At 44.6% G+C, this 18,162-nt stretch overlaps 1 protein-coding gene across 1 annotated transcript in view; it reads left to right on the forward strand.

Moving 5' to 3' along the window:
- pou2f1a (POU class 2 homeobox 1a) overlaps nucleotides 1-18,162 on the forward strand; it is a 52,662-nt gene that overhangs the window by 34,293 nt on the left and 207 nt on the right. The window contains exons 10-14 of the mRNA XM_079812979.1: nucleotides 5,863-6,048; nucleotides 15,407-15,488; nucleotides 15,617-15,866; nucleotides 16,641-16,714; nucleotides 17,955-18,162. The exon at nucleotides 17,955-18,162 is cut by the window's right edge and continues 207 nt beyond it. Coding sequence (XP_079669105.1) covers nucleotides 5,863-6,048; nucleotides 15,407-15,488; nucleotides 15,617-15,866; nucleotides 16,641-16,714; nucleotides 17,955-18,162 — 800 coding nt within the window. The remainder of the gene's footprint in view (nucleotides 1-5,862; nucleotides 6,049-15,406; nucleotides 15,489-15,616; nucleotides 15,867-16,640; nucleotides 16,715-17,954) is intronic.

Raw genomic sequence — 18,162 nt, forward strand, 5'->3', positions numbered from 1 at the left:
CACTACACATGTCGCTGTTACCACTGACTGACGTAGCGGCGCTCACACGTCATTGTCACGACTCACGCCACGGGACAGTCTCATGAAACACAATCACGGTTAACGCAGTAACGCAGCCTGCTTACGGGAAAGTAACAGTAATCTAATTACTGTTTTTGCAATTTTAATCCCTTACTTTACTCGTTACTTGAAAAAAGTAATCGGATTACAGTAATGCGTTACTTCTAACGCGTTACTGCCCATCACTGCTAAAGACTAAAGTTACAAAGTCCATCTCACTACAGCGGCTCTACAATAACTTTATGAAGACGAGAATAGTTTCTGTGCGCAAAAAACCCTAAATAACGACTTATATAGTGATGACGATTTCAAAACACGGCATCATGAAGCTTCGAAGCGTTATGAATCAGCACATTATTTTGTTCTTTCCGCTTTTGACTACGTAGCCTCAGCATTCTTTTTAACTTCAAAAACCAGGCAACAGCAACTTTCAACTTTGTCCAATCTGAGAAGTGTGTAATCAGCCAATGAGTGGCATTTGTTGCACTTGACACATCATTCACAACAGTGGTGTTTACACTCACATTCCTCTTTACCTCAGGATCATCGACTTTAAGAGTAGAATCAACTATTTGTGCTGGCCATTCTTCCTGTGGTTTCCACAAAAAATGTGGTCCGCTGATCCATTCTTCACTCGATAACAGCAAATCTGCTTTCATTCCTCTTGAACAACAGTCTGCAGGATTTTGAGCTGTAGGTATGTATCTCCACTGTAATGGTGTTGTAATTTCTCTTATTGCAGAGATCCTGTTGGCCACAAAGGTCAGAAAGCGTTTGTCCTCATTTCTGATATATTTTAACACAGATGTACTATCTGTCCAAAACACTGAGTCCACCAATGGAAACTGTATCTCTGCCCTCAACATTTTATCCACTCGAGCAGCAAGTACAGCAGCTGTCAATTCAAGACGTGGAATTGTTACATGCTTCAATGGTGCTACTCTTGATTTGCTGAGTAGGAAAGTAACATGAACATCCTTGTTTGTCTCCATCCTAAGATATGTTACAGTGCCATATCCAAGTGTACTTGCGTCAGCGAAATGATGCAACTGAATGTTGGTAAGTTGGTCCAATCCTGTGGGCTTTAAGCATCTATCGACTTTAAAGTCTGCAATCCTCCCAAGTTCTTTCAACCATAAAGACCATTGTCTTTGAAGATCTGAGGGTAGCAGATCATCCCATCCACATCTTGTCCTACACAGCTCTTGAAGAAGAATTTTCGCTGTAAGAGTGAATGGTGCCAAGAATCCTAAAGGATCATATACAGAGCATACCATCGACAGAACACCACGTCTGGTGCAAGGATGATCTTTGATGGTCATTTTAAACCTGAAAGTGTCTGATTCAACACACCACAACAAACCAAGAGCTCTTTCCAGTGGTAGTTGATCTTTGTCCAGATCCATCAATTTTATGCCCTGGGCTCGATGTTCTTCAGGTACAGTTTGTAGCACAACACGGCTATTACTGACCCACTTGGTCAATTGGAAACCTCCTGTCAAACAAACTTCTGTTAGATCTTTGATCATCAAAATAGCCTCTTCCTCTGAAGCTACACTTTTCAGACAATCATCCATGTAAAAGTTGGCCTGAATTGTGTCAATAACCTCTTCTGGAAAGTTGGGTTTATTGTCTTCAGCGGTCCTGCGTAGTGCAAAGCAAGCACAGCTTGGGGATGACACAGCTCCAAACAAATGCACGTTCATCCTATATTCAACAGGTTCATGCTTTAACTCACCATCGGGCCACCACAAGAAACGAAGAAAATTGATATCCTCTGCTGCAACTTTGACCTGATGAAACATTGCTTTCACATCAGCCATGAATGCAATAGGCTCTTGTCGAAACCTCACAAGAACTCCCAGAAGTGAATTTGTCAGGTATGGACCTTGCAGAAGTTGATCATTAAGCGATGTACCTTTAAAAGCAGCTCCACAGTCAAATACCACTCTTAATGTTCCTTTCTTGGGGTGATAGACGCCGTGGTGAGGGATGTACCAAACTTTCCCTTCATCCTGTTTCAACTGATGCAATGGTACTCTTTCAGCATAACCTTTGTTGATGACTTCATCCAAGAACATTTTATATTCTTGATGAAAAGTCTTATTTCTCTCTAATTTCCTTTTCAATCCCATTATGCGCTGTTTAGCCACACCAAGGTTATTCGGCAACATGGGATTTTCCATTTTGAAAGGAAGGTTCAATTTGTAGTGTCCATCCTGAAGCTCAATTGACCTGCTTACCTTTTCTATAAATGCATGATCTTCTCTGGACATCTCTTTGTTCTCAGAAGCAATCTCATTAAAGTCGTGGTTATACTGTTTACTAAGCATCTCCTCCAGTTTGCATACAGAAATCCTATTGACAGTAACACCTGGATATTCAGTCTTGTTCCTGTTGTCCTTGCTTCCTTGGAGCGGCCCATTCACAACCCATCCCAGTAGGGTTCTCACTGCATAAGGTCCCTCTCCATCACTGTTTTTAACCTCCCAGGGCTCCATTACCTTGGAAGCATTTGCTCCAATTAGCAAATCCACATCCGCAGGAATTTGAGGGATCTTAACACCTTTCAGGTATGGCCACTTGTCCAAATCCCCTTGAGTAACAATGTTATCTTTGGACACAGGCATTTTCTCCTGAGTGAAGACTTCTGGAAGACTGTAAAAGATGTCATTATGAAGGCTAGACACTTCCAATCCAGTCAAGATAGAACTACTAACAGACCTTTGATTGCCCATTGTTTTCAAAAGAATATTAGTTTTCTTTCCTTTTAATTTCAAACTGTGCATTAAGTGTTCTGAACAAAATGTGGCAGAACTACCAGGATCCAAGAAGGCATAGGTTTGGATTACCTTTTGTCCTTTACTGGATTTGACTTGAACCGGTACAATTGATAATGCACATTCTCCATCGCCGGCCCCTGTTTGGCCACATGCTTGAAGGGCAACAAGCGCACTACTTAGTGATGGACGATTTTGCTCTTGTCTCTCCTTTTGTTGAATATGCAGAAGGCTGGGATGCATTTGGCCACACACTGTGCAAGTCATGCGCTCATCACAATCCTTGCTCATGTGCCCAACACGAAGACAGCCAAAGCAAATACCTTTCTCCTTTAGAAAGTTCAGCTTTTCTTTATGCATCTTGGCTTGCATTTGTGTACACTGATCCAATAAGTGATCACGTTTGCAACACAAACATACAACTCTGGACTTTGGTCTTAAATCAGAGTCACAACACTGAATTGACTTACTGTTATTAACAATCGTTGCAAAGCTATTTCTTATTTTACTCCTAGGTTGAGGTTTCTGTTGTACAGTTGGAGTACCCAGGAGATCACCAAAAAGTGGATCAGATGACATTTTGACTTGACGTTCAACAAATGTTACAATATCTTTGAACTGTGCCCTCCGATTGTGCCTTTCCAATAGCTCACATGCAACAGTTCTCCACTTTTCCCTTAATTTGTACGGCAACTTCATAATGACCATTTTCAAATTACTTGGCATCTCCAGCTCCTCCATGTACGCAATTTCCTCCATTGCATTACAGCATCCACGCAAGAAGACAGCATAACTCTGCAATGAACCCACATCCTCTGATTTTACTGAAGGCCATCCAAGTACTTTCTCTACATATGCAGCAGCTATTTTGAACTCATTGCCAAAATGTTCCTTTAACAATGCTTTAGCTTGCACATATCCTCTTTGCGCATCCATGTGCTGGCAACTGCGCACAAGTTCCTTAGGCTGACCTTGTGTGTGCTGTTCCAGAAAGTACAAACGATCTCGGTTATTGTTGGTTTTGTCCTCTATTCCATGTTCAAATGCTCGGATGAAAGTTCTATATTTCAAAGGATTGCCATCGAACACAGGAATCTCTCGTTGAGGCAGCATGCTGGATTGTTGTTGTTGTACAAGAAGAGAAGTGATCTCATTTTGTTTCTGCATGATACTGTAGATGTTTGAAGTTGATGTTCCATTGCTGTTCTGCATTACATTTGAAGTTTGCATTTGTGACACAGAATGAAGATCAGTTTGAGCTGCACTTTGAGTTTGCTGAATCACCTTCCTTGATCTTGCTTGCTGAGAACAATTCTTTGGCATATATTCCTCTGCATGAGGGTTAAGAGTAACTTCTTTGCCACTTCTTGCAGTCTCTTTTTCACAATATGAATTCATACCATCAGAAAAGGTTTTAGGATATTGGTTGTCAGAGTTATTTAAAACAGCAATTTTGGCAGTAGCAGCTGCTATTTCTGCATCAATATCCATTTGCTCTTGTCTTTGCCTTAGTTGTTCCTGTTGTACCTCCAAAGCATGTTTGTCCTTTAAAGCAGTTGCACGTGCAATTAATGCAGCCTTTTCTGCCTCTGCTATGATTCGTACTGAAGCAGCAGAAGATTTTCCAGTACGCACACTGCTAGAACTTTTCTTACTGGATGGTTTACTTAACACAAATGAGGAAATGTTTGAAATGCTATCATTTGGTTCAATGTCATCTTGATAAGCATTGTCATCAACACCAGAACATGAAACTTGACTCTCGGTACTCAACCATTTTTGAACATCATCCATAAAACCATTGTATATTAACATCTTCCCATTGAACCATGTTTGCTGTCTTTCTTTTTCTTCATTGGGCAAAAGAACCATCACAGAGTTGTGCATTTCTTTAGCCTCATCACACAGTTTAATGAACTTCTCAAAGGAACTTTGCACTTCCTTTTCATACTCTCGGTTAGGCATAAAATTTCTTATGATAACCATCAAGTTTTTGGCTTTATTTACTTTACTCCTTCTTGTTTTCTGCAACGTTTCCAGTTTTTCTTGTAGTGCCTTTGGAGTAAGTTTGATGCAACGCTTTTCTTTCACAGACTCCATTACAACCTTCTCAGTAAGCACATTAGTCTCTGTTTGTTTACCAGCAGCCACAGCACCTTCGCCATAATTACTTACACTCATTTTCACAGAGTTGTTGAATTCATTTACCTTGTCGTTAATTTTTTAAAACTTAGGCAACCAATGCATTGGATTTACGCTATTAAATGTGTGCACACAGAGTCATTCATAAGGTAGCGCTACACATACCACGGATTCATCCACTCGTGTTGCTGCAACTGGTCCTTGATGCGTCCAATTGTATCCAAATCCAAAGCAGAATCCAGTGCTTAGTCCATTAAAGTTCAAAAAGTTCCAAACGATGCGTGATACTCCACAAAGAAGCAATTTTTGACAAAATGTAGGGACAAAGGACCATCTTGTCCCTTAGGCTAGAGGTGTTGTAGGGTTATTCTGACGCGTGGGATCCAAAACATGACGCTTCCAGTCCAGTACTGCAATTATCACCTTTATTTGTCACAGTTACGATGCTCAAACACATAGTACTCCTCATACCCACTCCTGACACGGTCAAAAATTGTTTGCTTCCCTCATTACACCTGACCTCACTTCCTCTCTGGCTACCTATATCCATTAAAACCCACACTCCACCCGGTGTCTAACAGTGGAACTACAACAGACATATAAATAAAGCATAATGGCTCTTACAGTAAGGTTTATATTTTACCGTGAAATACAATCATTTTACTTAATATCATCATCCTCATCAAAATCCTAAAACAAGTTGTAATAATTATTATTTGGTAGTCATATTGATATTTAATCACAAGATAATACAGTAAAATAATGCAATACTAACAACTCTTATTTTATTGATTAGTTTTAATCGTTTATCTTAAGTTCATTCAGTGAGAGTGTGTTTTGTGAATGGCCTGATGAGATGAGGTTTGTTTGTGATCTGCAGCAGAGTCAGAAGCCGTCCTCAGAGGACATCACACTGATCGCAGATCAGCTCAACATGGAGAAGGAAGTGGTGCGAGTTTGGTTCTGTAACCGCAGACAGAAGGAGAAGAGGATCAATCCTCCCAGCAGCTGCGGAATATCGTCCGCCTCAGCCATCAAAGCCATCTACAGCAACGCCAACACTGCGGTGCGTTACTACACACACACACTCACACACACACACACGCACACACACGCACACCGTATGAACCAGAGTCACTTCACATCACACACACACCGTATGAACCAGAGTCACTTCACATCACACACACACACACACACCGTATGAACCAGAGTCACTTCACATCACAGTCACACACACACCGTATGAACCAGAGTCACTTCACATCACAGTCACACACACACCGTATGAACCAGAGTCACTTCACATTGCCAACACTGCGGTGCGTTACTTCACACACACACACACACACACACACACACACACACACACACACACCGTATGAACCAGAGTGACTTCACATCACAGTCACACACACACACCGTATGAACCAGAGTCACTTCACATCACAGTCACACCATGAACCAGAGTCACTTCACATCACAGTCACACACACACCGTATGAACCAGAGTAACTTCACATCACACACACACACACACCCACACCATATGAACCAGAGTCACTTCACATCACACACACACCGTATGAACCAGTCACTTCACATCACACACACACACACACCGTATGAACCAGAGTCACTTCACATCACACACACACCGTATGAACAAGTCACTTCACATCACACACACACACACACACACACACACCGTATGAACCAGAGTCACTTCACATCACAGTCACACACACACCGTATGAACCAGAGTCACTTCACATCACACACACACCGTATGAACCAGAGTCACTTCACATCACAGTCACACACACCGTATGAACCAGAGTCACTTCACATCACACACACACACACACACCGTATGAACCAGAGTCACTTCACATCACAGTCACACACACCGTATGAACCAGAGTCACTTCACATCACAGTCACACACACACCGTATGAACCAGAGTCACTTCACATCACAGTCACACACACACCTTATGAACCAGAGTCACTTCACATCACAGACACACACACCGTATGAACCAGAGTCACTTCACATCACAGTCACACACACACCTTATGAACCAGAGTCACTTCACATCACAGACACACACACACCGTATGAACCAGAGTCACTTCACATCACAGTCACACACACACCTTATGAACCAGAGTCACTTCACATCACAGACACACACACACCGTATGAACCAGAGTCACTTCACATCACAGTCACACACACACCTTATGAACCAGAGTCACTTCACATCACAGACACAGACACACACACACCTTATGAACCAGAGTCACTTCACATCACAGACACACACACACCGTATGAACCAGAGTCACTTCACACACACACACACACACGCACACCGTATGAACCAGAGTCACTTCACATCACAGTCACACACACACACACCTTATGAACCAGAGTCACTTCACATCACAGTCACACACACACCGTATGAACCAGAGTCACTTCACATTACAGTCACACACACACCGTATGAACCAGAGTCACTTCACATCACACACACACACACACCGTATGAACCAGAGTCACTTCACATCACACACACACACACACACCGTATGAACCAGAGTCACTTCACATCACACACACACACCGTATGAACCAGAGTCACTTCACATCACACACACACACCGTATGAACCAGAGTCACTTCACATCAGTCACACACACACCGTATGAACCAGAGTCACTTCACATCACAGTCACACACACACCGTATGAACCAGAGTCACTTCACATCACAGTCACACACACACCATATGAACCAGAGTCACTTCACATCACAGTCACACACACCGTATGAACCAGAGTCACTTCACATCACAGACACACACACACACACCGTATGAACCAGAGTCACTTCACATCACAGTCACACACACCGTATGAACCAGAGTCACTTCACATCACAGTCACACACACCCTATGAACCAGAGTCACTTCACATCACACACACACACACACCGTATGAACCAGAGTCACTTCACATCACACACACACACCGTATGAACCAGAGTCACTTCACATCACAGTCACACACACCGTAAGAACCAGAGTCACTTCACATCACAGTCACACACACCGTATGAACCAGAGTCACTTCACATCACAGTCACACACACCGTATGAACCAGAGTCACTTCACATCACACACACACACCGTATGAACCAGAGTCACTTCACATCACAGTCACACACACACCGTATGAACCAGAGTCACTTCACATCACAGTCACACACACACCGTATGAACCAGAGTCACTTCACATCACAGTCACACACACCGTATGAACCAGAGTCACTTCACATCACAGTCACACACACACCGTATGAACCAGAGTCACTTCAAATCACAGTCACACACACCGTATGAACCAGAGTCACTTCACATCACAGTCACACACACCGTATGAACCAGAGTCACTTCACATCACAGTCACACACACCGTATGAACCAGAGTCACTTCACATCACAGTCACACACACCGTATGAACCAGAGTCACTTCACATCACAGTCACACACACACCGTATGAACCAGAGTCACTTCACATCACAGTCACACACACCGTATGAACCAGAGTCACTTCACATCACAGTCACACACACCGTATGAACCAGAGTCACTACACATCACAGTCACACACACACCGTATGAACCAGAGTCACTTCACATCACACACACACCGTATGAACCAGAGTCACTTCACATCACACACACACACCGTATGAACCAGAGTCACTTCACATCCCACAATCACACACACCGTATGAACCAGAGTCACTTCACATCACACACACACACCGTATGAACCAGAGTCACTTCACATCACAGTCACACACACACCGTATGAACCAGAGTCACTTCACATCACACACACACACCGTATGAACCAGAGTCACTTCACATCACACACACACCGTATGAACCAGAGTCACTTCACATCACACACACACCGTATGAACCAGAGTCACTTCACATCACACACACACACCGTATGAACCAGAGTCACTTCACATCACACACACACACCGTATGAACCAGAGTCACTTCACATCACACACACACACACCGTATGAACCAGAGTCACTTCACATCACACACACACACCGTATGAACCAGAGTCACTTCACATCACACACACACACCGTATGAACCAGAGTCACTTCACATCACACACACACACACCGTATGAACCAGAGTCACTTCACATCACACACACACACCGTATGAACCAGAGTCACTTCACATCCCACAATCACACACACCGTATGAACCAGAGTCACTTCACATCACAATCACACACACCGTATGAACCAGAGTCACTTCACATCACAGTCACACACACACCGTATGAACCAGAGTCACTTCACATCACACACACACACCGTATGAACCAGAGTCACTTCACATCACAGTCACACACACCGTATGAACCAGAGTCACTTCACATCACACACACACACCGTATGAACCAGAGTCACTTCACATCACACACACACACCGTATGAACCAGAGTCACTTCACATCACAGTCACACACACACCGTATGAACCAGAGTCACTTCACATCACAGTCACACACACACCGTATGAACCAGAGTCACTTCACATCACAGTCACACACACACCGTATGAACCAGAGTCACTTCAAATCACAGTCACACACACCGTATGAACCAGAGTCACTTCACATCAGTCACACACACCGTATGAACCAGAGTCACTTCACATCACAGTCACACACACCGTATGAACCAGAGTCACTTCACATCACAGTCACACACACCGTATGAACCAGAGTCACTTCACATCACAGTCACACACACCGTATGAACCAGAGTCACTTCACATCACAGACACACACACCGTATGAACCAGAGTCACTTCACATCACAGTCACACACACCGTATGAACCAGAGTCACTTCACATCACAGTCACACACACCGTATGAACCAGAGTCACTTCACATCACAGTCACACACACCGTATGAACCAGTCACTTCACATCACAGTCACACACACCGTATGAACCAGAGTCACTTCACATCACAGTCACACACACCGTATGAACCAGAGTCACTTCACATCACAGTCACACACACACCGTATGAACCAGAGTCACTTCACATCACACACACACCGTATGAACCAGAGTCACTTCACATCACACACACACACCGTATGAACCAGAGTCACTTCACATCCCACAATCACACACACCGTATGAACCAGAGTCACTTCACATCACACACACACACCGTATGAACCAGAGTCACTTCACATCACAGTCACACACACACCGTATGAACCAGAGTCACTTCACATCACACACACACCGTATGAACCAGAGTCACTTCACATCACGCACACACCGTATGAACCAGTCACTTCACATCACACACACACACCGTATGAACCAGAGTCACTTCACATCACACACACACCGTATGAACCAGAGTCACTTCACATCACAGTCACACACACACCGTATGAACCAGAGTCACTTCACATCACAGACACACACACCGTATGAACCAGAGTCACTTCACATCACACACACACACACACACCGTATGAACCAGAGTCACTTCACATCACACACACACACACACACCGTATGAACCAGAGTAACTTCACATCACAGTCACACACACCGTATGAACCAGAGTCACTTCACATCACACACACACACACACACACACCGTATGAACCAGAGTCACTTCACATCACAGACACACACACCGTATGAACCAGAGTCACTTCACATCACACACACACACACCGTATGAACCAGAGTCACTTCACATCACACACACACACCGTATGAACCAGAGTCACTTCACATCACACACACACCGTATGAACCAGAGTCACTTCACATCACACACACACCGTATGAACCAGAGTCACTTCACATCACACACACACACACACCGTATGAACCAGAGTCACTTCACATCACACACACACACCGTATGAACCAGAGTCACTTCACATCACACACACACCGTATGAACCAGAGTCACTTCACATCACACACACACCGTATGAACCAGAGTCACTTCACATCACAGTAACACACACCTTATGAACCAGAGTCACTTCACATCACAGTCACACACACACCGTATGAACCAGAGTCACTACACATCACAGTCACACACACACCGTATGAACCAGAGTCACTTCACATCACACACACACACCGTATGAACCAGAGTCACTTCACATCACACACACACACCGTATGAACCAGAGTCACTTCACATCACAGTCACACACACCGTATGAACCAGAGTAACTTCACATCACACAGTCACACACACCGTATGAACCAGAGTCACTTCACATCCCACAATCACACACACCGTATGAACCAGAGTCACTTCACATCACAGTCACACACACCGTATGAACCAGAGTCACTTCACATCACAGTCACACACACACCGTATGAACCAGAGTCACTTCACATCACACACACACCGTATGAACCAGAGTCACTTCACATCACAGACACACACACCGTATGAACCAGAGTCACTTCACATCACAGTCACACACACCGTATGAACCAGAGTCACTTCACATCACAGACACACACACCGTATGAACCAGAGTCACTTCACATCCCACAATCACACACACCGTATGAACCAGAGTCACTTCACATCACAGTCACACACACCGTATGAACCAGAGTCACTTCACATCACACACACACACACACACCGTATGAACCAGAGTCACTTCACATCACACACACACCGTATGAACCAGAGTCACTTCACATCACAGTCACACACACACCGTATGAACCAGAGTCACTTCACATCACAGACACACACACCGTATGAACCAGAGTCACTTCACATCACACACACACACACACACACCGTATGAACCAGAGTCACTTCACATCACACACACACACACACACACACACACCGTATGAACCAGAGTCACTTCACATCACACACACACACACACACCGTATGAACCAGAGTCACTTCACATCACAGACACACACACCGTATGAACCAGAGTCACTTCACATCACACACACACACACCGTATGAACCAGAGTCACTTCACATCACACACACACACACACACACACACCGTATGAACCAGAGTCACTTCACATCACACACACACCGTATGAACCAGAGTCACTTCACATCACACACACACCGTATGAACCAGAGTCACTTCACATCACAGTCACACACACCTTATGAACCAGAGTCACTTCACATCACAGTCACACACACACCGTATGAACCAGAGTCACTTCACATCACAGTCACACACACACCGTATGAACCAGAGTCACTTCACATCACACACACACACCGTATGAACCAGAGTCACTTCACATCCCACACACACACCGTATGAACCAGAGTCACTTCACATCACACACCGTATGAACCAGAGTCACTTCACATCCCACAATCACACACACCGTATGAACCAGAGTCACTTCACATCACACACACACACCGTATGAACCAGAGTCACTTCACATCACACACACACACCTTATGAACCAGAGTCACTTCACATCCCACAATCACACACACCGTATGAACCAGAGTCACTTCACATCACAGTCACACACACACCGTATGAACCAGAGTCACTTCACATCACAGTCACACACACCATGAACCAGAGTCACTTCACATCACACACACACACACACACCGTATGAACCAGAGTCACTTCACATCACACACACACACCGTATGAACCAGAGTCACTTCACATCCCACAATCACACACACCGTATGAACCAGAGTCACTTCACATCACACACACACACACACACCGTATGAACCAGAGTCACTTCACATCACACACACACACACACACCGTATGAACCAGAGTCACTTCACATCACACACACACCCACACACCGTATGAACCAGAGTCACTTCACATCCCACAATCACACACACCGTATGAACCAGAGTCACTTCACATCACACACACACACACACACACACCGTATGAACCAGAGTCACTTCACATCACACACACACACCGTATGAACCAGAGTCACTTCACATCACACACACACACACCGTATGAACCAGAGTCACTTCACATCACACACACACCGTATGAACCAGAGTCACTTCACATCACACACACACACACACACACACACACCGTATGAACCAGAGTCACTTCACATCACAGTCACACACACCGTATGACTCTCACACTCACATCTGTACTTAAACCCGTAGCTGCAGACGAGTGAAGTGAGTGATTGATTATTGACGAGTGATTGATTATTGACGAGTGATTGATTATTGACGAGTGATTGATTATTGACGAGTGATTGATTATTGACGAGAGATTGATTATTGACAAGTGATTGACGAGTGATTGATTATTGACGAGTGAGTGATTGATAATTGACAAGTGATTGATTATTGACGAGTGATTGATTATTGACGAGTGATTGATAATTGACGAGTGAGTGATTGATAATTGACGAGTGATTGATTATTGACGAGTGATTAATTATTGACGAGTGATTGATTATTGACGAGTGATTGATAATTGACGAGTGATTGATTATTGACGAGTGATTGATAATTGACAAGTGATTGATTATTGACGAGTGATTGATAATTGACGAGTGAGTGATTGATAATTGAGTGATTGATTATTGACGAGTGATTGATTATTGACGAGTGATTGATAATTGACGAGTGATTGATAATTGACGAGTGATTGATAATTGACGAGTGAGTGATTGATAATTGATGAGTGATTGATAATTGACGAGTGATTGATTATTGATGAGTGATTGATTATTGACGAGTGATTGATTATTGACGAGTGATTGATTATTGACGAGTGATTGAAAATTGACGAGTGATTGATTATTGACGAGTGATTGATTATTGACGAGTGATTGATAATTGACGAGTGATTGATTATTGACGAGTGATTGATTATTGACGAGTGATTGATAATTGACGAGTGATTGATTATTGACGAGTGATTGATTATTGGCGAGTGATTGATTATTGACGAGTGATTGATAATTGACGAGTGATTGATTATTGATGAGTGATTGATTATTGGCGAGTGATTGATGAGTGATTGATTATTGACGAGTGATTGATTATTGACGAGTGATTGACGAGTGATTGATTATTGACGAGTGATTGATTATTGACGAGTGATTGACGAGTGATTGATTATTGACGAGTGATTGATTATTGACGAGTGATTGACGAGTGATTGATTATTGACGAGTGAGTGATTATTGACGAGTGATTGACGAGTGATTGATTATTGACGAGTGATTGATTATTGACGAGTGATTGATTATTGACGAGTGATTGATAATTGACGTGAGTATTGACGAGTGATTGACGAGTGATTGATTATTGACGAGTGATTGATTATTGACGAGTGATTGATTATTGACGAGTGATTGATTATTGACGAGTGATTGACGAGTGATTGATTATTGACGAGTGATTGATTATTGACGAGTGATTGACGAGTGATTGATTATTGACGAGTGATTGATTATTGACGAGTGATTGATTATTGACGAGTGATTGACGAGTGATTGATTATTGACGAGTGATTGATTATTGACGAGTGATTGACGAGTGATTGATTATTGACGAGTGATTGATGATTGATTATTGACGAGTGATTGATTATTGACGAGTGATTGACGAGCGATTGATTATTGACGAGTGATTGATTATTGACGAGTGATTGATTATTGACTATTGACGAGTGATTGATTATTGACGAGTGATTGATTATTGACGAGTGATTGATTATTGACTATTGACGAGTGATTGATTATTGACGAGTGATTGATTATTGACGAGTGATTGATTATTGACGAGTGATTGATTATTGACGAGTGATTGACGAGTGATTGATTATTGACTATTGACGAGTGATTGATTATTGACGAGTGATTGATTATTGACGAGTGATTGATTATTGACGAGTGATTGACGAGTGATTGATTATTGACGAGTGATTGATTATTGACGAGTGATTGACGAGTGATTGATTATTGACGAGTGATTGATTATTGACGAGTGATTGATTATTGACTATTGACGAGTGATTGATTATTGACGAGTGATTGATTATTGACGAGTGATTGATTATTGACGAGTGATTGATTATTGACTATTGACGAGTGATTGATTATTGACGAGTGATTGATTATTGATGAGTGATTGATTATTGACGAGTGATTGATTATTGACGAGTGATTGATTATTGACGAGTGATTGATTATTGATGAGTGATTGATTATTGATGAGTGATTGATTATTGACGAGTGATTGATTATTGACGAGTTATTGCTTGTGTTCAGGTGTCCAACGGCACAAACACACTGACGGTGAATTCTGTAGTTCCACTGAACGCCAGCAGCATCTCGAACCTCACACTCAGCGGTGCGTTCCTGCTATATTCTATATTCTATATTCTATATTCTATATTCTATATTCTATATTCTATATTCTATATTCATGCTCCTCTATTTTCCTCCTGTGAGCTGGTGTTTAATGTCTGTGTGCTGTAGGTGGCGCTCTGGCTCAGGTGACATCGCACACGCCGTCCGTCATCTCCATGGCGCCGGCCATCGCTACGCCCGCCCCCTCTGTGACATCATCATCCATCCTCAATGTGAAACAGGACAGCGCAGCCGCACAGGCAGTTTCCACGGCAACCACGGTCACGCAGGGGGCGGGGCAGTTTCTCTTCACGGGCACAGGACTGGGCGGAGCTAATCTGACCCCAACCATCATAACACCCTCACAGCTGACGCAAGGGTGAGTGTGTGTGTGTGTGTGTGTGTGTGTGTGAGTGTGTGATGGGTAGGTTTAGGGGCAGGGCCAGTGTGTGTGTGTGTGTGAGTGTGTGTGTGATGGGTAGGTTTAGGGGCAGTGTGTGTGTGATGGGTAGGTTTAGGGGCAGGGGCAGTGTGTGTGTGTGTGTGTGTGAGAGTGTGTGTGTGTGTGTGATGGGTAGGTTTAGGGGCAGGGGCAGTGTGTGTGTGTGTGTGTGTGTGTGTGTGTGTGTGTGTGTGTGTGAGTGTGTGTGTGTGTGATGGGTAGGTTTAGGGGCAGGGGCAGTGTGTGTGTGTGTGTGTGTGTGTGAGTGTGTGTGTGTGTGATGGGTAGGTTTAGGGGCAGGGGCAGTGTGTGTGTGTGTGTGTGTGTGAGTGTGTGTGTGTGTGATGGGTAGGTTTAGGGGCAGGGGCAGTGTGTGTGTGTGTGTGTGTGTGATGGGTAGGTTTAGGGGCAGGGGCAGTGTGTGTGTGTGTGTGTGTGTGTGTGTGTGTGTGTGTGTGTGTGATGGGCAGGTTTAGGGGCAGTGTAGGGGGATAGAATATATAGTATGTACTGTATAAAAACCATTCCGCCTATGGAAAGTCCCCTTAAAACATGAAAACCCAACATGTGTGTGTGTGTGTGTGTGTGTGTGGGGTGTCTCACAGAAACATGCCCAGGTCACTTTCTGCCCAAAATCAAATGATAGAAAATAAGAAATCTCATTGGTGGCTGTACCGCATTGATCATGTGATTCTGCTTGTGTTTGTGCAGGGGGACATTCTTCAGTCTTAGCCCTGCTCTGGGAAACACACTGATGAACAACAACACACTGGCCACCATCCAGGGTATGACCTCTGTGTGTGTGTGTGTGTGTGTGTGTCTGTCTGTCCGTGTGTGTGTGTGTGTGTGTGTGTGTGTGTGTGTCTGTGTGTGTGTGTGTCCGTGTGTGTGTCCGTGTGTGTGTCCGTGTGTGTGTCCGTGTGTGTGTCCGTGTGTGTGTCCGTGTGTGTGTCCGTGTGTGTGTCCGTGTGTGTGTCCGTGTGTGTGTCCGTGTGTGTGTCTGTGTGTGTGTGTGTGTGTGTGTGTCTGTCTGTGTGTGTCCGTGTGTGTGTCCGTGTGTGTGTCCGTGTGTGTGTCCGTGTGTGTGTCCGTGTGTGTGTGTGTGTGTCTGTCTGTGTGTGTGTGTGTGTGTGTGTCTGTCTGTGTGTGTCTGTGTGTGTGTGTGTGTGTGTGTGTGTGTGTGTGTGTCTGTCTGTGTCTGTCTGTGTGTGTCTGTGTGTCTGTGTGTCTGTCTGTCTGTGTGTGTGTCCGTGTGTGTGTGTCCGTGTGTGTGTGTCCGTGTGTGTGTGTGTGTGTGTCCGTGTGTGTGTGTGTCCGTGTGTGTGTCTGTCTGTGTGTCCGTGTGTGTGTGTGTGTCTGTCTGTCTGTGTGTGTGTCCGTGTGTGTGTGTGTGTCCGTGTGTGTGTGTGTGTGTCCGTGTGTCCGTGTGTGTGTGTGTGTCCGTGTGTGTGTGTCCGTGTGTGTGTCCGTGTGTGTGTCCGTGTGTGTGTCCGTGTGTGTGTGTCCGTGTGTGTGTGTCCGTGTGTGTGTGTCCGTGTGTGTGTGTCCGTGTGTGTGTCCGTGTGTGTGTGTCCGTGTGTGTGTGTCCGTGTGTGTGTCCGTGTGTGTGTCCGTGTGTGTGTCCGTGTGTGTGTGTCCGTGTGTGTGTGTCCGTGTGTGTGTGTCCGTGTGTGTGTGTCCGTGTGTGTGTGTCCGTGTGTGTGTCCGTGTGTGTGTCCGTGTGTGTGTCCGTGTGTGTGTCCGTGTGTGTGTCCGTGTGTGTGTCCGTGTGTGTGTCCGTGTGTGTGTGTCCGTGTGTGTGTGTCCGTGTGTGTGTGTCCGTGTGTGTGTCCGTGTGTGTGTCCCCGTGTGTGTCCCCGTGTGTGTGTCCGTGTGTGTGTCCGTGTGTGTGTCCGTGTGTGTGTCCGTGTGTGTGTCCGTGTGTGTGTCCGTGTGTGTGTGTGTGCTGTGATGTGATGCAGCATTAAGAGAATATGAACATTAATCTCACGATTTCTGAATAATAATCTGCTGTTTGATTGACAGCTCTTGCGTCGGGCGGCGCTCTGCCTCTGACGTCCTTCGACGGAAACACCGGCCTGCTATTCGCCAACACCAGCGTAGGAAGCCCCGCCTCCGGCCTGATGACCACGCCCTTCTTCCTCAACCCGTCCAGCTTCTCTCTGCTGCCGGCCAATCTCCTGTCAGCGGGCGGGGCTGGAGGCGGAGCTCTCAACCTGCAGTTGACCAGTGA

The sequence above is a fragment of the Gobio gobio genome, assembly GCF_949357685.1.
Source record: "Gobio gobio genome assembly, chromosome: 3".
NCBI classification, from domain to species: Eukaryota; Metazoa; Chordata; class Actinopteri; order Cypriniformes; family Gobionidae; genus Gobio; species Gobio gobio.